The sequence below is a fragment of the Cupressus sempervirens genome, chromosome 10, assembly GCF_028749045.1.
Source record: "Cupressus sempervirens isolate cs-2001-9-10 chromosome 10, ASM2874904v1, whole genome shotgun sequence".
In the NCBI taxonomy this organism is placed as follows: domain Eukaryota; kingdom Viridiplantae; phylum Streptophyta; class Pinopsida; order Cupressales; family Cupressaceae; genus Cupressus; species Cupressus sempervirens.
In genome coordinates, this window is record NC_143127.1 from 902,209,922 (window position 1) to 902,231,784 (window position 21,863).

The 21,863-nt window shown below is 34.7% G+C and overlaps 1 protein-coding gene across 1 annotated transcript in view; it reads left to right on the forward strand.

Annotated features, from left to right (window-relative positions):
• LOC149536915 (uncharacterized) overlaps window positions 1–21,499 on the forward strand; it is a 49,371-nt gene extending 27,872 nt beyond the window's left edge. Inside the window, exons 4-9 of the mRNA XM_089806024.1 lie at window positions 15,758–15,960; window positions 16,159–17,528; window positions 17,796–19,055; window positions 19,158–19,886; window positions 20,072–20,494; window positions 20,643–21,499. Coding sequence (XP_089662150.1) covers window positions 15,758–15,960; window positions 16,159–17,528; window positions 17,796–19,055; window positions 19,158–19,886; window positions 20,072–20,494; window positions 20,643–21,389 — 4,732 coding nt within the window. The 3' untranslated portion in view covers window positions 21,390–21,499. The remainder of the gene's footprint in view (window positions 1–15,757; window positions 15,961–16,158; window positions 17,529–17,795; window positions 19,056–19,157; window positions 19,887–20,071; window positions 20,495–20,642) is intronic.
• Window positions 21,500–21,863: the final 364 nt, after the last annotated feature.

The following is a 21,863-nucleotide window of genomic DNA, read 5'->3' on the forward strand; positions in this document are numbered from 1 at the left end:
ATATATATTGTATGTATAGTATATTGTATTTTATCTTTGGAGAAATCATTTCCATGTACGTAAATGTAACCTTTACAAAAAATATTTTGAAAAATTTCAAAAATAGTATACTCTATCAAGTTGGAGATATAAGGTGATGGATAATTCAGTTTTGACTGATAAGTGTTTTTGTCACTAATGCCAAAGGGGGAGATTGTTGATATTTTAGTCATGTTTTGTCATTAGTGACATACACTTATTTAGATTGTGAGTTCATACTAAGCATATTGTATAGTTAACAATGTTAACCAAGGACTGCAATTGCTACCAAGTCCTAAAATTGCTACTAATTCATATGGACAAATTTTAGTTTGAATCAAGTAGTTACTATAGAGTTGAAGATCAGCAGTGTAAATCGAACATTTCAATGTATGCCGAGTTTACCAGTGTAAACAAGTTGTGCAATGTTTACTAAGTTTGTAGTTGATGTGATGCAAGTCTAGTATTGACTAAGCTACTTAGTGTTAACCAAGAGACTTAGTTTATATTAAGCTTGAGGTGATAGTGTTTACCAAGCTATGCAGTGTTAACCAAGTGATTCAGTTTATATGTCAACTTTCACAGTATTTGTTGAGTCATTGGTTTAGACCAAGTTCAAGACTACTTGGAAGTGATCATTATGGACCAAGCTCTACATCTACCGAATGCCCGATGATGCCGAGTATCAGAACCTCACCATGTTAGTCTTTAGAGCCTGAGTTTCTACATTTTGGCTGACTTTGTAATATTTGTGTAAACTTGTATTGTGGCTGACTTTGTAATTGTTTAATTGGATTGATGTATATGTAATGTATTGTATCACATCTAATAGAAGTATGGAATCAAAGAAGTAATGTAATCATCATAAAAGAGAAGAAGAGTGAATTACAAAGGATACAATAGTATAACAAGTAGCAAAGATTCATCTATCCTAGCGAGGTGATTTGTACACTCAAAGGAATCTCATTCAACAAACCAAGTTGCAAATTAGAGATCAGCTACTATTTCATCCTAATAGGTGGATCGGTCAAATCCTTTAACAAGGTAGACCTAATAGTCTTATGTAAATCTCTTTACTAAGTGCATATTTTATTGTATATTTGTAAATCCTTTCACAAGGTGGACCTTGCAGTCCTTATTGCTCCTAACAAGGTAGATCATCATAAGTGATCAATGTAAGCCTTAATAGGCCAACTTAATACTATAGTACTAAAGATTTTTGGTATCATCCTCACCCCAATTTTATTTTCTATTTGGAAGGCTTCTAGGTCACCAAATCTTGTGTCAAAATGTTATGTATGCTTTCATGTTTTCTTAGTTTCTCACGCATGAAGCTAGATCAGAATTCATATAAAGGATTAATTGCTAATTGGGATAAAATTTTTAGAAGTTACTGATTCACCCCTCCCCTCTTAGTAACTTAGCTTTTCATAATATTTCCAACACTAAAACATCTCTCAGGTAAAAATCTCGATGGGAAGCTTTAGTGAATGAATGAAATTGGTATTTTTCATTGTGTCATCTCCAAGATTTTGGAATCCATCCCTTCATAATATTTTTAGTGGAGAAGGAGCCATTATGCAACAAAAGAAATGTGATACACCAAAACCTAGATATTGAATAATCTCACTTGAACACTCTATTAAAATATAAGAATTTAAGGAAAGAGTATGGAAGATCAAGGAAACCTAGACCATACATCATTCAAAACCCTACCTCACAACATATAGTAAAATTATTAATAACACAACCAAAATAAAGAAGCATCATATGACATAATATACTTAAGTATGTGAGACCAATAAAGATAAAGATAAACAACTCATAAAAAAGTAATTCCATAATGAACCATGAGATACACCGAAGGGTGAAATGAAAGTTTGATTTATAGACTCAAAGAAACATATACAATTTTAGGCAAGAGAAAGGAGTTCTCTATAAATGTGTGAGCTCAAAACTTTTACACCTCTCTCTTTTCTCCCTCTCTCTTATAAGTCCCTTTATAACACAGGGTAAAAGAAACCCTAAGAGCCAAGGAGAAAATGACAACAAGGAACAAATGGTTCCTTACATTGAGATTCACATGGGCCAATTTCACAATTGACATAGGTAGTGGGCATACTTCAATGACAAAGCCTTGGGATTTCTTTCAAACTATGAAAAAATATATAGCACTGACCTCAAACATCTTTCCTACCTTACTGGGGGAAACTAAGAAGAACATAAATGTTTGAATATATGTAAGCCACTAATTCTCTATTGGAACCATGGATGCTGGCAAGTGTTGATCACCTCTGAATTGAAAATTGTGATCTCACGTAACAAGCATAATCAACATCAACATGTATACTATAATGTGAAAGTGCTTAGCCTCAATAAATTTGATACATGGCATCATACTGCATTGATCATTTCTTTTGAAGTAGGAAAGTTTTATTTGGACCTCCACAAATTTAGCTACAAAGATGGTTTTTCACTCTGAAGGACCTATAAGAGGAATTCAAAATAGAAAAGGGTAGCATCTTTCCACTATAAACAAGAGTTGTAGGGCAGCCAAGTTCTTCCCAAAGATAGAAGATGGTGGGGTTGAGCTTGTCTTATGGTTAAGTGTCTATGTTTTTTTTGGAATTCCAATCTTGTTGAAAAATGTGATTCAAGTATGAAGTGCCCAAGCTAGATAGCATGTTTAAAGAATTTTGATCGATAGATATGGAACAAGCAACTACAATCCTTATAAAACTTGTGATTCTGACTAGTTTAAAATCAGCTGACCTAAAACAAGGTTGAAAGCATTTGGTAGTTTAAAATATTAGAAAATTTGCATTTTTGTAACATCCAAAACTAGAAGAGAAATTTTGCCAGCCTCGTCACTATATTTTGTGTTGAGGTAGCTAATGATTCATGCCTTATTTATTTAGTGAATAATTGACAAGAAGAGAATGCAATATAGAATAAATCAATTATTCAATGTTAACAATAATACTTGGTAGTCATTTACTTGTTTTCTTTAGTCGTGGAGGCAAACATCAACAAGGAGAAACACAAAAAGCTATATTTATATACAATTATAGATAAACTTCCAAAAAAAATCTGAGAGACATAATGTTAAATATTTTGGTGGGAAGATTCAATAACAATATAGCCACACCACATCTACCACTCACTATGGTCCATTTCTAAAAATTCTCCTTCGAGGAGAAAAGCTACTCTAAATTTTGGGTAAAGAAAATGTTATTAATTTTATGGGTTTCAAACTTCAATGCCATGTGAAGCATGGGGCTACATAAAGCATATACATTGTCTACAAATATTTTTATGGTAGCACTCTGATGGCCATGAGTAAGCATTCATTAATATTGACTTGTTCTCTGATGCATATTGGTAGTTTGCATTTACACCCACAAAAATGTTCAAGTCCCTCAAATGATGTTGTGACCAATGTGCATAGCTTGTTCCAAAGCTTCTATGGACATCATCATGGTGGAAAAGAGCTTAATAGTTTGCAAAGCATATTAAAGATCCTTATCAAATATGTTGTAAGAGGTTTACTAGCATCCCCTGAGTAGAGAATATGCTACCAATACAAGATGGTAGGCATTAATGATCAAGAAGGTCAATGTATACTATTACTATCAAGAAGTATTATATTCTTTACAAATACTAAGTGCAATAACATGAGGTGGTATTTATGGCTTAGCAAATTTCTTCAGTCACAAAAATAAACCAAAATACTAAATAGTGGACAGTTGATTCATTGTGTTCCTAGAACTATTGCTATTTTAAGTGTAGTTGGATACTAGAATTAAGTAATTTTCTACATGAGCACACAATGATCTAGCTATGAAAGGCTAAAAAAAAACCATTGAAAGAAATCATGATGTAGATGAAGGCATGAAAATTCTTCATGGTATGGAATAGCAAATAAGTTACAGTTATTCGACGAAATAGTGACCTTTAGGGCCCAAATCAAAATCAGCGAGAGGATGTCACTATTCTTTACATATTTATTTAGGGTGTAGTTGCTATCACTAAGGTTAATTTTATGTGAAATTCACCTAGTAACCTTGTGTGATGCTCATATATATTTTTATCTTGTTAACCATAAAAAATATTTCTCTTGTTAACCATAAAAAATTTCTCTTGTGGATTTGAACACAAATCTTCTTTAAAAGCCCTATACCATTTCAGCACATGTTATTGGAAAAAATATTCTAACATACATTTTATAAAATTAGAATAAAAAATAAAGTGTCAAACCTTTGTCACAAAAGGTCCCAATGAGAAATCAAAACTAACCTACAAGCCCTAAATATGTTACCCAATTGGTTGACAAGATTTTCCTATATATTTGCATAACTATATTTTCATTTTTATAGTTTATCTTTGACAATTCATAATTGTATGTATTTCTTGCTCTAAAAGGTGTAGTTGCATGCCACCACAATGTCATGCTTGTGTTTGGGCATTCCAACATGCAAAGGGGAATTATAGTTGTAGTGTAGTATGTTAAATTATTTTGAATTTCTAGGGAAAATACTCACTAGTTGTTGGGAAATGATGGCTAAAGCTGAGATTATAATGACCCGGATCCCACTAGGTCAATTTAATGGTCCCTATAGCTTCTGTAAAAAGAGTCTTCTATGAGAATCATGTGATGTAAAAGAACTTTTTCTTAGTTATTTTTTGATTAAATATAAAGAAGCAATGTTAGCTAATATCTATTCTTCTAATATAGAAATGTATTGATAGGCATTCATTTTGCAGCTTCACAAAAATGTATAGCTCAACAAGTGGTGCCATTATCTACCCTACTTTATTATTTTTCTGCATTAATAATGCATGAAAAGAAAAGCTGCATATAGTAATTTACATTAGTTTCTTCTATGTGACCATCCCATGCTGGTACACCTAAAAGTTCAAGTGAAAGGGAAAATAAGCTAAATAAGTCTAAGGCTATTGTAGCTCAAATAGGGAGAAGAAAGCAGAGCATCACTGAGATTAGTAAAAAAGTGGACCAAAACAAATTCCCAACCCTAAAGAACAAAATCCAAAAGGTAGAAAGATGAGTGCAAGGGTTAGATTAACTCTTAGCAACCTCAGTAAAAACATCAGTCTATTGCTCTCACCAGTATATCCAATGTACTATGCATACAACAAGCTAGTATTTTCATTCATTTTTGTAATTTCCAAGCATTCTACTACACTTGAAAGATAGAGTCACTCATTACACCTACATGAAGGAGTAGAGGCCATAGGAGACAGCTAGTACTTTCAATAATCTTACAGTAGTCAGTGGCCCTAAAACCCATTGTATGGAAAAGCCTGAAAAAACTTTTATTAGTTCCTGTCATCCACCTTAATTCTCCCATCTTCTGTCACCTCATTTATTGTGAATGTGTGAATGTCCCCTGCTAGAGGTAAACATGGAGCACCTTTAGGGGTTGTGGAAGACTAAGAAAGGGGAAAAATAGCATATGTAGCCAATAGAGATTGAATGTAATAAAAATGTTTAATAACAAGTTAAGGAAACCTCTAGTCAATAGTTTCTTGCATGGCATGAACAAAAAAGACACCTTTGGGAAAATTAATGCACAAATAATCCAAGATTATGTGCTGATACTATAAAGGGTGGGCATCTCCTATGTGAATCACTACAATTTTAATTTTAGAACTATGTGATTCTAGCTTAGGAGAACACATTAGTAATACATGTCCATACTTCTATTAGAGTTACTAGTTCAATACACAAAGATCCTTTCTTAGGGTACATAGACGATGATATGCTTTCCACATTGAATAGAACAACTAATAAGTTACTCCTTGCAAATTTAAAATGGATCTACTTCATGAAGACGTTTTATGAAGTAAGTAAAAATATAGGCTCCCTACTAACATTTCATATCACTTCATCAACTCTTTTATGGCATAAAGTATTATAAGGGTCTTTGTGTTTGGCAAATCCAAGAGACATTTTCATTGGCAACAAATCTTTACATTCATCTAGAGATGTGTGTGGAAGTGCATTTCTATCCCTTTTGTGATGAATTTTTATTTTTAAAGCCTTAGACATTTATTTATATTTCTATGAATAGTCCATTTATATTAATAGATTAATATACTTGTTGCAAATTCACAAAAAAAAGGGTCAAGGATACAAGATCACCCCACAAAAGTTCACATAGAAGAAGTCAAAAACAAAAACTATTCACCAATAAAACATATAAAAAGATTCCTAAAGCTGCAATGTTGTAGTGTAACTTGGAGGGCAAGGATCATGACAATAATTATAATCCTAGGAATCCCTAGGATTGGCAAGTAGACTAGGAATAGTCTAGCCATCAGTAGCATTTTCTTAAAACTTTCTCTTTGTCTTCCTCCACCCGTGGTAGAGAAATTGTTAGCTCCAGGTAGGGGAAATACCACTTGGAGCCACCAAAGATAGGAGGAGCAATAGGAGGGGGAGGCATAGGAACTAGGGACTAGCCAAAACTATAGAGAGGTAGAAAAGTTGAGCAGTGTTACCAACTAGTATCACCACCACTAGAAGAACAATGACAAGGAGCCTATGAGCATGGCATACATGAGCAATGAGAAGAAGAAATTTGATGCTGATGATGGTCCTTGGATAGAGTGTGGTCAATCAAAGAGTTAGGAGGAACTATGGTGACTGTTCAAGGTGCATTACCCCAATGATTGAACAATTCTTGGAGCTGGGCTACCTGCAACACTACCTAGTTGGCTTGGACATGGATCTACAAAATGACATAATCAAAATGCATGATTTAGTGTACATAGCAACATCAATATCAAGAACGTTCTAAGTGAAAAGAATAACATTCCTATCTTTCCACAAAGTAAACAAAATCTCCATCCTAAAAGTATAACAGATCTAGGTAAATTGATGAGGAATCCTCGAGGAATCACCCAACACAATCATACACTAAGAAAAGGGTTCTGTTCTAGCATAAAAGGCTTAAATAAATCACGTAACCATTGTTAATAATTCTGAGCTTGCCTATAGAACTAGAAAATATGCAAAAAAGACTCAATATGCCCATAGAAAGGACACTGAGGATTAGGAACACCAAGATGTTTGAGCCACAGCTCAAGGGGAGGCCCTTGAAATAATAGGCACCAGACAAAGTGGGAAATCTTAGGCTCAATGATAGTATCCCAAATAGTATCAAATCAAACCGTCTAATGATGAGGAGAAGACTAAAGATGTCATCACTAGTTGAGAGTATCAACCATAGGGAGATGGGGAGAAAGCCATTGATATCCTAAGATGGGCTTATAACTAGTGAAGGGCATGGCAAGATACCACTTCCAGTCTTTCCACCAAGGTTGCACAGACTAGATCCCCAACTTATGAAGAAAAAGATCAAGAATGGCAGAGAGAAACGAATCAAAAGTCTGACAATCTAGACAAGCAAGATAAAACTCGACCTACATATCCTCCCAAGATTTAGAATTGTAGAGATCCTAGAGAAAAGGTCCTTAACAGTCTTGATGTTGTGTTTGAAAAAATGCAGAGCATTGGCACCTTGAGTCTTGGCCAAAGGAACAACCTGAATGTTAGATAGTAGTGACCACCAAAGGTTTTATTGATATAAAGAAAGCCCATCATGAAACCCATCACCATCCCAGTAAAGCCAGGCTTCACAGTTTCTCAAGATTTCTAAATGCTCTTGATAACAAAAGATTCTTAGATATGAATAGGTTCCTACATAATAAGAAGGCTCTAGAGACAAATCCCCTTCCACGTAGGCCTATTAATAGGCAATCCATAAGAGATAGAATGTCAAAAAAACACTTTCCAAGATTCATCACTTGTGAGAGCATGAATAATCCACTTAGCACAAAATGCAAGCCCTTACTTCTATGTGCAAAGAAGGCCAAGACCTCTAGACTCTTTAGGAAGACAATAGAAATCCTAGGCAACCCCATAAAAGCCCTGATGATTAAAACTAGAAGCCCAAAGAAAGTTAAGAAGAAAGCATTCCAGCTTGAGGTAGGAGGCTTTGGAGGGAGCCCAACAAGAGGAGTAGTACACATGAGTAGCATCCAACACCTTTGAGAACAATTGGAATTTCCTAAAAGAGAGAGAGGTGATCTAAATTTAAACACTTAGACAATGAGTGGCTATTTACTTAAACATCTAAATTTTACCCTGTGACATGCATGTGGGACATTTTAAATAAGTGATCTTCAAAGAAATTTGCTCCATGCGGGTGCTCTACTTCTAATTTCAAAAGTGTTTCTCCATTCTTTGTAGAGGACTAATGAATACCTTAGATTACTTCCTCCAACGTTGTGGAATTGAGCTTCAATAATTGCACCCACCTCACTTCTTTGTAAATCCTTTCACCATAGTCCAGAAGCGTAGGGACACCGCTTTTTTCCAGAAGTAATAAATGTGGAGAGAGATCATGCTATCCAAGGTATTCATCCTAGGGAAACAAATAGAAATGTCTCTACATTGTGGCTGACCCTTCACACATTCCTCTGATCGAAAACCTTTTCACAGACATGAAGGACTCATGTGTAGAATTAGGAAGTCAAGATTTGAAATGTAAAGTAGAAACAACCATTGATAGCCTTATAAAAATCTCTACATCATAGGTCAAAGAAAAAATTATAAAGGAAAGACATGTGAAAGAAAATCCTCTCTCCTCCTTTTAAAGCTATGATTTCACATTCTTTGATTTGCATTTTGCTTTGCTGATAGTGTGGGGTCTCAATAGAACAAGTTAACAAGTTTTTTGTGGCAGCCAGTCTCCTCTTCTTTTTAAATTCTTAGGCATCCTTACTTTGCATCGGGTGTTACCAGACTAAGTACAACCAAATGGGATGCTTTATCAATGGGTACAAAAGAAAAATCAAAACTATGCCTTCATGCATGTGGACCCTCCTTGTGTAACCATTACTTCTTGATGGTGATCTGAAAATGAGTTCTTGGCCTTTGCATTTGGTTATCTAGAGCATAAATCAACAGGCCTTCTCCACCATGATGGCATTAATGGCTCTCAAAAGCTCCCACAATGATGAATGGTAGTTTCTAAGTTCTGTTTGATTTTCTTGTTTGTTGCAGCCTAGAACTGTTAATGTTTGAAAATGCCTCCAACCAAATTGTCTCTTTAGCATCATCCAAGGCTCTTGTATATGGCTTTGAATTCTTTCACCAACATCAATATGAAATATATAAACCATCCATATACTCTACATTGGGAGCTGGAAGTCCTCACACAATCTATATGTCATGAAATGGGGAGGAGTGGAGATCTATGCAATTGCCTCCTCTCAGATGAACAATAGAAACTTCCTAAAAATATTCATCCAATGTAACCTCTTCTTTATCAAAGCTTACCAATGTGGCCCTGATCCATTTATTTATTATTCACTCTATGTATAATCAATACGATTTTTTGATCTCAAATGAAGATATAAAAATACTAAGATATTTAATGATCACAAACATTAGGACTTTTAAGATAACCTTGATATCCATGGTATTTTATTGATCTAATGGAATCAATCGGGCCCCAAAGTGGGTCCAGCTAATTCTTTTTCTTTTTCAGACAACTAATATTCTAAACTAATCCATTAATCACTTAAGACTAATTGAAATCAAAATTGATCACTGAAGAATCAATTGAAACTCATTTTTACACTTATTTGTAAACTACTAGTTCCATACCAAGGGGTCCTTTGACTGGCTTTAAAAACTAATCAAAACACCCGATTGAGCTTTGAAATCAAACATACTGATTCTTTGTTCAACAATCTCTTACCTATCAGATCTTTCTTTATGATGACTTCATGGTAAAAAGATATTGACTATTAAATTGGTCTCACAAAATTGTTTGCAAGGAAACCTGCAACAAAACATGTCAGAAAACCATAAAATGCATTCGGTTTTGTCTTTGAAAATAGGTCAAACTAACACTTGAGGGTGCAAGAACTAGGGAATTTGTTCACTATCATGATGAGAATATGAGTCTGTCATCTGGGCTCATGATAAATAACAAGGCACATTTGGTGAGTAGTCAAAGTGGGCTAGTTGGATTTGCAAGACTGGAAACAAAGGCAAAAAATTAATTTTTGGATACAAAATGAACCTAGGTAGTGTGCAGATAGATTTGTCAAGAATTGAAAAGGAGAACACTTAAAGAATTTTTAGAGTAGAACACAACCGTACAATCCATTTGATTTAGGAAGTCACAGATTCAGAGTTATGACATCCTGAATAGGAGTATTGATCAATCTACACTTTATGACACCAATAAAACTTTACAAATTTCATATGGAATCACATTCAAAAATTGATCAAACAGATTTGTCATAAGCTCAAATTATAAACATAACAAGTCTTTGACCTCTAGAATACAATGCAAAAGGAATTATCTCATTTTGATCAACTGGGTCAAAGTCATAACTAGTCAAGCAGGTCCTTTCAAAATTTTGAACAATTTACATCAACATGACAACAATAGACAACTGACTTTGAGGGATTAAAAACTTAGTCAAAACATGTCAAAGCGACTTGAAATCTGAAACATAGGTTCTTTGATATGCACACTAAATACTCCCAAAGTAGTGAGTCATGAAACATTTCTGGGTGCAAGATATTCAAATTAAACTAGGCCTCTTGTCGCTATTTGACAATAAGGCAAAAATGAAGATTTGGACATTGCTCAAAATAGAACTTCATAGAATGACTCAGAATGACAATTTATCTTCATGTGACACATAGACATACTAAATGCAAGGTGTTAGAAAAATTAAACACCTCTTAGGCCTCAAACGGACATTTGGTACACTTTGCATAAAAAAAGCACGTATAGGACTTGATTTTTAAAATGGTACTCAAAATTAAGGCTTCAAATTTGAATCCCAACAAAGTCCTTGTGCAATACCTCTTGTATTAGAACCTAATAATGGATAATGGAGAATGTGCACTAATTCTAAAGCTACAAACAAAATAACATTGAAATATAGGTTTCCTTTGCCTAGGAAGGATGACATTATGGATAGATTGAGTGGAGAAAAATATTGCATGGATAGACTAATAAATGTTTGTATGAGTGGTTGGATATGCCTCTTGGTTTAACTAATGTACTTAGTATATTTATGAGTCTGATGAGTGAAATTCTAAATAAATTCTTCTGTAAGTTTTTGATTTCATGCCTTGATGACATCTTATCTATAGTAATACTAAAGAGGAATACCTTGAGCATATCAGACAAGTTCTAAGAGGTTAAAAGAGGAAACATGGTTGATAAATTTAATGGAATTTTCTTTTATGAAAGAAGAGCTGCTATAGCTTGGTTTTATAATTTCTTCTGATGGTTTGAAAATGAATCTTGAATAGATAAACACTATTCTAATTGGCCTACACTTGAGAATCTTGGAGAAATTGGATCATTTCATGGATTGACAAGTTTCTACATGAAGTTTATCAAAAATTTCAAATGAATGTGTAATGCTATGATAGAGACAATGACAGGTGATAAAAAGGATTTTAAATGGACACATGGAGAAAATATAAGCTTTGAAACATTGGCAGAGAAGGTTGACAAATTCAATGTGCTTGCTTTACCTATTTTTAACAAAAAAATTCAAGTTGATTGTGATCATAGTGATAATGCCATTGCCATTGTTTTAAGTTAAGAAGGTAAGCCTATAGATTTCTATGGTGAGAAATTGAATGATGCTAAAAGAAAATATTTAGTCTATGATCAAGAATTCTATGAAATTATTCAAGCTTCAAAGAAATGGAGACACTATTTGATGCCTATAGAATTTGTGTTATAACTATTCATAAAGATTTATAGTACTTCGGAAGTTAGAATAAGTTGAATCAGGGACATATGAAATGGGTTGAGTACATGTAGAACTTTTTTTATGTTGAAGCATAAGAGTGGATAGTCTAATAAATTAGTAAATGCATTGAGAATAAGAAGTTTGTTGACAGAGATGAGAATTGAAGTACTCAGATTTAAGGATTTGAAGAACTTGTATGAAACTAACCCTTATTTTGGTAAACCTTGGAAATCTTGTAATAACCTTGTGACAAATGAATAAGATAAGCAGGGTAATTATTTTAGTCAGGAAGAAATGTTGTTTAAGGGAATTCAATTGTGTATACCTATAAGATCTATAAGGGAGCATATCATTAAAAAGAAACATAGCAGTGGACTTGCAGAACATTTTGAGATTGATAAGACAATAAAGATCATTTTAGAAAGAATCTTTTGGCTGCAGATATATAACGATGTTCAAAAAATGGTAAAGAGTTCTATAATATCTCAAGTTCCAAAAGGATGTTGTCAAAATGTTTAGCTATACACACCTTTTCCTATTCCTTCCAGACCTTGGAAAGATATCAATATGGATTTTGTTTTGGGATTACCTAGAACTTAGAGAAGTAATGCTTCTATGTTGTAGTGGTTGACAATTTTTTCAAAAATGATACATTTCATACATTGTAAGAAGACATCAAATGCAATCCACATAGCATTTTTTTTATAGAGATACTGTAAGACTTCAAGGATTGCATAAGACTACTATTTTAGGTAGAGATACTAAATTTACTGGCAATTTCTAGAGGACACATTAGAAGAGGATGAGTAATGATCTACATTTTAGTTCTACATTTCATCCACAAACTGATGGTAAAACTAAAGTTTTAAACAAAATTTTGGGTAACATGTTGGGATGTTTGATTGGACAAAAACCTTGTAATTGACTTTTTTTTTTGACACAAGATGAGTTTGCATATAATAATTCCATGAATTGAAGTACTAAGAAAACTCTGTTTAAGATTGTAAATCACACGAGTCCTAAACAAAGTAGTGATTTAAAGAAATTGGATCATGAAGTAAAGAATAGTGCTAAAACCAAAAAAATTGTGAACTTCATGAAAAATTTGCATGAAGAAGTAAGAAGTATCATATGTGACAATAATCAAGGATATAAATATAGAGAAAAAAAGAAGCAAAGACACAAGATCTTTGAGGTTGGAGCTAAGGAAATGGTACACTTAGAGAACAACATATTTCAAGTTGACATATGCAGTAAGATGAAGATGAAGAAGTTTGGACCTTGTAGAATCTTGAAGAAACATGACATTAGTAATTCTTTTGAGCTTTAGTTACTTGAGGATATGTATATATCACCTCTATTTAATATTTCAGCCATCTTTGAGTATCATAAATCAAATGAATAAACAATTGATAAGCCTAATTATCTTGAAAAGAAGACAAAAGTACTTGAAATGATTTTGGATACCAAAATTAGTAAAAGCACCAAAGGAAGATATTATAAAGAGTATTTAGTTCAATGACACAATAATCTTGTGGAAGATAGTTTTTGGATAATAGAAGTTGTGTTGGATTGTTATGATACTTCTCAGAGCATCGGAGTTTCCTAATGTGGACATTATTTCTTAGTTTACCTCAGGTGCCTGATGTAGGAGCATCTTGGGTGCTTGGACAATCTTGCACCAGCCAAAAAGATTTCCTTTCATTGTTCATGTCTATTGTATGGAGAATGGTCATTTTTTTTTTTTTTTCTCTTTCTATTCAATTAGCTACTTAGTGTGGACCTATTATGGATCCTTTACCTAAGGGTGTAGAATCTAATTCTACAATTTGCAGGAGTTATCGTACTCTTTGTTTGAGCTGTGTTGATTTCCTAGAAGCTTGAGTAATGTGTCGGTTCGGCTTCAATGAGGTTTTTTTTGACATCATGGTGTTTCACGTACTTGGGAACCTCTTATTGGATCATGTTTGGACCTATCCTTGTCCCCATCAAATTTTATTTTCTTGTTTGAAAGGTCATTGAATTTGCCTTTGGGGCAAGACTTATATTTTGTAATAATTTTCCTAACAGGATGGCTTGTGGTCTTGCTAGCTATATAAGTAGAGATCTAGGATTAGGAAAGTAGAATGAAGTTAGATAGAAGGAACAAACTAAGGTTTGGCTTTGTAAGACTAATCTCTTAAGCTTCCTTATTTTAACTTGAATGTATATGGATACAACCAAGTAAGTCTTATGCCTAGCATGTTGAATGAAGATTTTCTCAGATCATTTTTTTATTGTTCTCTATAGAATTTCTTACAGTTTCTCAAAAGGGTTGGCTTTCATGTGTTACTCTTAGCAAGGGTAGCTAGGAGATGAGTTCCTAATCACTCCTTCCTTGTGTTATCTCCTTCCCCTATTGGCTAGGGTTTGAAATTGGTGAGGAAACCACCAAGGTAGAAGGAGCTTGCATTTGAACCTCAACAATGAGTTGACAAGTTGAATGGAAAAGCTTCTTTTGTGATGAAGTTACAAAGTCATTTCTTTCAAAAACTACAATGGTTCATTCATTCTTATTACCCATTTTGCAGGTTGAAAATAAACCTCCTTAAGAGGAGATATTGCTCTGAGCATAGCCAAAGGAAAATATTTGATCTTATGGTCCCCTGACTAACACCTATAGCAAGTGTTGGGGAGATTTAAATAAAAAACCTTCTCAGTGAAGGTGTGACCAGCCACCTAAATTTCTACAGTCTCTTTGAGTTTAGACTAAAGGGAAATCTTAACACAAACCCTCTTTTGAGGATGAGCATAAAAAAAATGACCATTTCAAGAGAAACCACCTTGCTAAGAGACTAAGTGACGATTTGCATGAAAGGCCAATGTGACAAGGGAATGCCAAGGAACTCAACCACATGGGAACCCTTAGTTTCTTTTTATTTGAGATAGTAAAGCCTTTAGACCAGCACTAGAAAAACAATAAGGAGGACCAAATAGATTGTAGCACATGAGAGAGCATAGCCTCAACACAAGAATGGTTAGAATTATGAAACAAAAAAAATCCCTTGGTCAAGCTTTTGACATTGTCAAGTTGAACTTTATGAGGAGTCTTTTTTATTCCTACCTATTTTCAAAACATGCTTTTAGGAGGGATCCTACTTGCAAAATAGCTTTTCAAAGTATTTTTGTTTAGCCATACACAAACATTATCGAAATCTCGAATAAGAAACACATCATTAGGTGAGGGCATACCTCATGAAGTTTCAAGACAAATTTGTGGGGGCATTTTTTTAGAGACAATGCCATGAGCTTCCATCGCAACAACTCCAACATGAGCATCAATTGTTGGACCAAAATTATCTAGAACTATTATAAGCCCAATGAATTCTGTAGTAAATATGATTTGACACACTCATATGCAAAGATTATTAATAAACACTATGCCACCCAAAACCTTGTCAAAAGTCAAAACATGTATTCCTTATACTATCCTTATACTATAAAATCAAGTTTGAATACAAATTTCTTGCAACTTAGCTTTATTAATATATGATGCAAACAAAGTTTAGATTAATGATATTGATCATAATGTTCCACCTTCTATCTATGTCTTCTCTTGACTTATAGTTGAGACATATTCTTGATTTAATTTCTTTTATTAACTACTTCAACTTTTTAAATATTTCATTTGTATGATAACTTTCACTTCCAATTTAAAAACTGTACCCTAGAATCAAAATTTTCAAAATTTTAATTTTTTTCATAACACAGATTTTTTTCCAAATTTTATGTCTGTAAATTCACACTGAAAACAGTCAAAAGTACATTTTGTGGGAAGACTAGTCGCATCCGTGTACAAATATTTTGGCCTTTATTTTTATTTTTTAAGTTTTTATATCACTAACGTGTAGCTTTTGTTTTATGCCAACATGTATAGGTATTGGCTCGCCGCAACAACACAAGACCAACTTGGAAAGACTAATGAGAGTATAAGAGACATAAGAACATCTTTGGGCTTGGTAGTCAACCTTGATATTCATAAAAACACAACAGAGCTTGTTCAAAACAGTAAAGAGCTTCTTCGAACGACTACAAAGCGTCTCGAGGAATCGCCTCTCCGGCTAATTGAGTTTGAGCCAGGTAACAAATGCATTCATTATAATGAGTCTTAAGGTTAGACATGGATGACTTCTTTGGAACTTATAAAAATGCATTCATTTTTATGATTCTTATGGCTTGACATAGGTTATACTTGACTTGTTTGGAACTTCAAAAAATAAGAGGGGTTGCTAATACACTTTTTCATATGATCGTCTTGATTTCTATGAAACAAAACAGTCGGGATTGAAGCAAAAGTAGAAGAGGTGAAGGCGTTGTTGGATATTGAAGGTACGGAGCCAGCACGGGCCGTTGTATTATGCGGCTTTGGTGGTGTGGGAAAGAGCACACTCGCAGCTTCTGTCATTAGGGAATTGTATCAGAACCACATCTGTGCAGACTACAAATTTTGCAGGGTCATAATCGATGATAAAAGTGCAGATGTAACATCGCACATCAAGCAGCTCCAACGGGATATCATTTATGATTTTGGAGGGGGGAAACAAGATTTGCGAAATCCACGGGAGGGCCATCGGCGCCTACAAGATGTCATGGAAAACAAATCGTGCCTTCTTTTCATTGATAATGTTGTTGACAAAAAATATGTCCAACAACTCCTGCCAGAAGATCTACTGTGGTTCAACAAGTCTAAGAATATGTCAGTGCAGAATTTCAACGAGTCTAAGAATATATCAGTGGAGAATTTGGGCAAGTCAAAAACAAAGCTGAGAATATTGATCACGTCACGAGAGAAAAATCTTATATCAAAACTCAATATCAGCTGCAAAGAATATGAGGTGAAAGTTTTTTCTGATGAAGCGGCAAGAAGCTTATTGAGAGGAACAGTCTTACAGGTTGATCCACATTTCAAAGGCGACTTTGATGAAAATACTGTCATCAATGATGTTGCAGATGCATGCAGAGGCGTCCCTATACTCTTGTCTGTTTTCGGAAAGCACTTGAGAGATGATAGAAATCTATCGAGTTACAGAGAAGCTCTCAAGGCGCTTCGTGAGGGAAATCCCGATGGTTTTGCAAAGGAGGAGAATCTCAGTAACCAGCTTTTCTTTGTTTATAGTAAGTTGAAGAAAGAAGAGCAAGAGGCATTCCTTGATATTTGTATATTTTTCCATGGTTGGGATTGGGAGCTTGTTTGTAAGATTCTAGATGATGTTACAGTTAAGACTGTTCAGAGCAAAATGCTAATAAATAAAAGTGACTCGGGCGTCGTTCTTGTTCACGACGTCCTTCTCTTAATGGGGGAGAAAGAAGGCGAGCGAACAAGGATATCAAATTATAATAAATTATTAGAAGTCATAGAAGATGATGATGAAGCAGATCTCAGAAATATAAAGGGCATCTCCCTTGTTGGGAACGACTCCTTAATTACAGTTGAATCCAGACATCTGAATGCCACGTGCAAGTCGTTGAGAGTGCTGATGATCGGAGATTGGGTGAAGATCAATGGGCCTCGCTGCAATAGACCTTTTAAAAAATTGAGATATCTCAGCGTGGGAGATACAATTGATTTCCCGTTCGAAGATGCTTCAAAACTGGTGGGTCTGACGGCTTTCTTCAATGGATCGAAGGAAGGCATGAATTTGCATAAGGTAAGAATTCTTTCAAATTAAATACAAATTAGAAATAACCAGTATATTAATTTATATTCAGCCCTTCTGCAATTTGAGCAACACGGTCTGAGCTTACTGTTTGCGGCTGTAAGTTGATTCCTTTTTATTGCGATGAATATGAAGCTGTAACCGTCTTCCTTTCCATGGTTACAATTAGTTTTCAGGCTTGATTTAAGTAACACGTACTGTTCCAAAATCTTCGTTTTTGAAAATGATCGTTATGCCACGTTTTGTTTTTGCACACAGCTTCCACCGAGTCTGAAGATCATCTCTCATCATGTACCAGATCGCTATGCCCAGTCCTTTGAAACACTTCCATTGCAAAATCTACCTTCTTTACAAAAATTTACTGTGGAAGCGAAGAAACTGGTGAAACTGCCAGAGGGATTTGGGCTCCCTGCATCTCTCGTAAATCTTCAGCTTAATTGTTGTGGGCAGCTACCAAAAGAAATCAGCAATCTGGCTGCTCTCGAGCATTTGACTCTGGATAAATTTGACTTGGAATCTTTGCCTCAAGAAATGGGAAAATTCAAGAAACTGAAGTATTTGAGCATGCAAAGTTGCACAAAGTTGGCGTCGTTGCCGGAAGAACTTGGGGTGTTATCTTCATTGACTTGTCTGAGGCTATCCGGATGCGCCCTTCTCCAATATTTACCTGAAGACCTGGGAAAGCTGAGTGCACTTGAAGAACTGAGCCTGAGAGACTCTGAGAATTTGAAGGAACTACCTCAACGCATTGGCAGTTTATCTTCTCTACAGAAGTTGGACTTGACTGGATGCACCTCCTTGAAAACACTGCCAGAAAGCTTTGCAGAGCTTCGGATAGAGTTGCTCACTCTCGATTCAATGCTGAATTTAGAGTCGCTTCCGTCTTCTTTTGGAAACATGCCGTTTCTTTCTCACCTGGTATTGATATCATGCAACTCATTATCCACTCTCCCCAACAGCTTTGTGGAATTGAAATGTTTGAAAACATTAGAAATAAGGGACTGCAGCAACATCGTGGCGCTTCCAGAACACTTTGGGAAGCTAAGTTTATTGAGTGAAATGACTCTGGACAATTGTCCGAAACTGCAGGAGTTGCCTCCTGGATTTCAAGCACTGCCAGCGTTAAAAATCTTCTGCTTGCTCAACTGTAACAGTTTTGCGAGTCTTCCTTCAGGGTTGGGGGAGCTTACATGCTTGGAGGCCTTGTTGTTAAAGGGCTTGTTTATCTCGAGCCTTCCAGATGGATTCGGGAACCTCAAAAGATTAATCATTTTAGTAATAGAATGGTGTTCCAAACTAGAAACATTGTCAGATGATTTTGAAACTTTACCATCTTTGTCTATCCTTAAATTGTTGAGTTGTTACAAGTTGGACGGAGCAACAATGGACAAAATAATAAAATTACAGCATTGCGAGTATTTAGACATTGGAAGAAGTGCTATATTGATAGAGAGGTGGGGAGAAATTCGGGAGGAGGACGAATCTCCAATGGCCGTGTCTACTGAAAAGAATGTTCTGGTAAGTGGAGGATCCGATCTGTACTTGTTTATCTCATTACAATTCTTCTCGTAAAACTGAAATGGAGATATATGTCGCGTTGTTCGTATCCGTTCTGTGCAGGATTGGGAGGAGTGGAAGCGCGCTGCGAGATTGGGTTTGCTGCGCGGGAAGTGCTTAGAATGGGACAACACGAGGCAGGAATTGATAGAGCGGTCAACATCGATGTTGTTCCAGGAGAATACGACAGTGGCCGTGATCGGCCTCCCTCTGCGCATGGAATTTCACCATCATCATCTTCTACAACGACTCATTGGGGCTGCCATGGAAAAAGCAAAGACGGACTCTACAAGTGGAAGGCTCGGGATTTTTTATGTGAAAAGAGTAAAAGAGGAGGGTGAAACGACAAAACAAGAGAAAGAAGAAGAAGAAGAATGTTTCGGACAAATTTTGAAGTTTGCCCCCATTGGATCGTGTGCCATCACTTCAACTAACCTCAGGCGCCATCGTCTCATTACCCAACTTCTTTTTAATAATTGGGGTTACACAGCTGACAACAAACTTGCCTGTTGCATGGTGAATGTAGTGGTGGAGGATAAACAACACAAATTTGGGGATTTTCACTATAGATTTGGAGAGGATGACATTTCAGGAGAGGCCATATTCCAGAGTTCAGACAGCTCGTATAAAGAAGAAATAGTTTCCAATAGAATTGGAGAGTTCATAGAATCAATATGTTCAGGAAAGTCTTCTGAAACAGCTGGGCCGTCCAATGAAAGCAGGCTTACTGATTTTATTCAAATATTGAAGGAAAACAATGCACATCACCTCCTCGACGGTAGACTGAACCAGGTACGTTCATTGTATAATAATACTACAGAATTATTGTTTTCATGTAAATATACATATCATAAATTTGAAGCAAAATGATAAATTCAATATATCATATGACTGGAAACAAAACTTTTAGTTGCTTTTAAAATGAATGATACACATTTGCACAATTCAGGTAATATGTTGTAAAACAAATGTTTCAGGTACCGTTGGATCAGCTAAAGGACAATGTGGTAGGCATCTTCATGAGTGATCTAAACACGCCTGAATATATAAGGTTAGAGCAGATTTGTAAAGAAGTCAAATCTGAAGGCCGCAATTTTGAAATGATCTGGATTCCTCTACTTAAAAATGAATTATATGGGCTTGGTACTTACACAAGGGCTATTCAGAAAATGAGCTGGACAGTTCTTCCCAATCCTAATATGGTTAAAGTGGAAAGGAAAAATCCAGTTTGCATTATTTTTGATGAAGGAGGAAATATTGCAAATCAAAATGCATTGTCTGCAATCATGTCATGGGGTGTAGAGGCTTTTCCATTCACCAGAAACAAGGTTAATCAAATTGTCTCTTCCTACATGCATACTGAATCAAGTCTGAGTTTTCTCTGCGATAAACTAAATCTGGTAAGATATTATGTTGAAGTAATTAGTTTTTCTAAATTTTACTTTTAATTTTAATGTTATCTGATTTTTAGATAAATTATAATTTTTATTCTATTATATACATTATGAATAATTATTAACTATATTGTTCTATTTTTAATTACTGTAGGTTAACAAGGAAGTAATGGAAGATAAATTGATTTTGCTTTACGCTGAACCCCCAAGTTCAAAGCTCAAAATGAAATCTAGTTTAGAACAATCAAAACAAGTTCATAAAAATGTTCAAATTATATATGTTGGAAATTATTTTGAAGAAGAATGGGATATTTCAACACTCAAAGATGTCTATGAAGATGTGATACAGGAAATGCATTGGCCTAAACTATCATTTGAGAACATGGTAACTTTTTGGTACCGTTGCAAGTTCTTTTATGAAGAAATTGACGATTTCTCAAATTTGATGATCGAAGAACTCAAATTACTTTCAAAGATTCTATATATTGATAAAAGATGGTTAGTTGTACTAGATACAGATGGAGTGGTGACAAGGAGTGGATATGAAATGGTCAAGATGTTGTGTGAAATAAATGATGAGAAAATAGATGAGGTGGATGTCATAATGCAGAATGAACTATTTGAAAGTTTATCATTGGGAAAATGCAATGAAGTGGTGAGGAAGTATTTCAATGATATAATCTTAAACCATTCAGAGCATCCCCAACATGATTTGATATTAGAAAGTGTGGAATATTCAAGTTATTATTGTGACTCGTGCTTTTTCTCTTTAAGACTTACATGGGAACAACATAGATTTTACATATGCAAGCAATGTGATTGGGGTATATGCCCAAAATGTTGGGCATTTCTTGTACGAGGGGTAATACGTAATTCTCGTCAAAGAATAAAGGTGTACTAAAATGGTTTTTTGAACTTGTATTTCCTTTTTTACGAACCAAGAAAGAATCTAGATATTTGTACATTTAAGAAACATTAAATTTAATTGAGCATTACATCATTGAATGCATATATTCTCTAGCATTCTATTTTATATCAATCATATTTTTGAGTTAATTAAAAAATAATGAATATTATTACTCTTATGTTATATTATTCAAGAATATATTTTTATCTATTTACTACTTTATGTACCATTATTTCTAAGTTCATGTATCATTCATTGTGAAGTGTATGGAAATATTGTCTAACAAGACAACACTAGTAATAATAAAGGAATTTTATTTGGTTCTTAGGCATGTTTTAAAATGTATGTTTACATATATTATGTAATTATATGGCTGGTATTTAGCTTTGTCTATATTGTAAGTATCCTCTTATTCCTTATGATTGTAAGAGTAAAGTAATAACTTAATCATTAAGTTATCCTTACAAG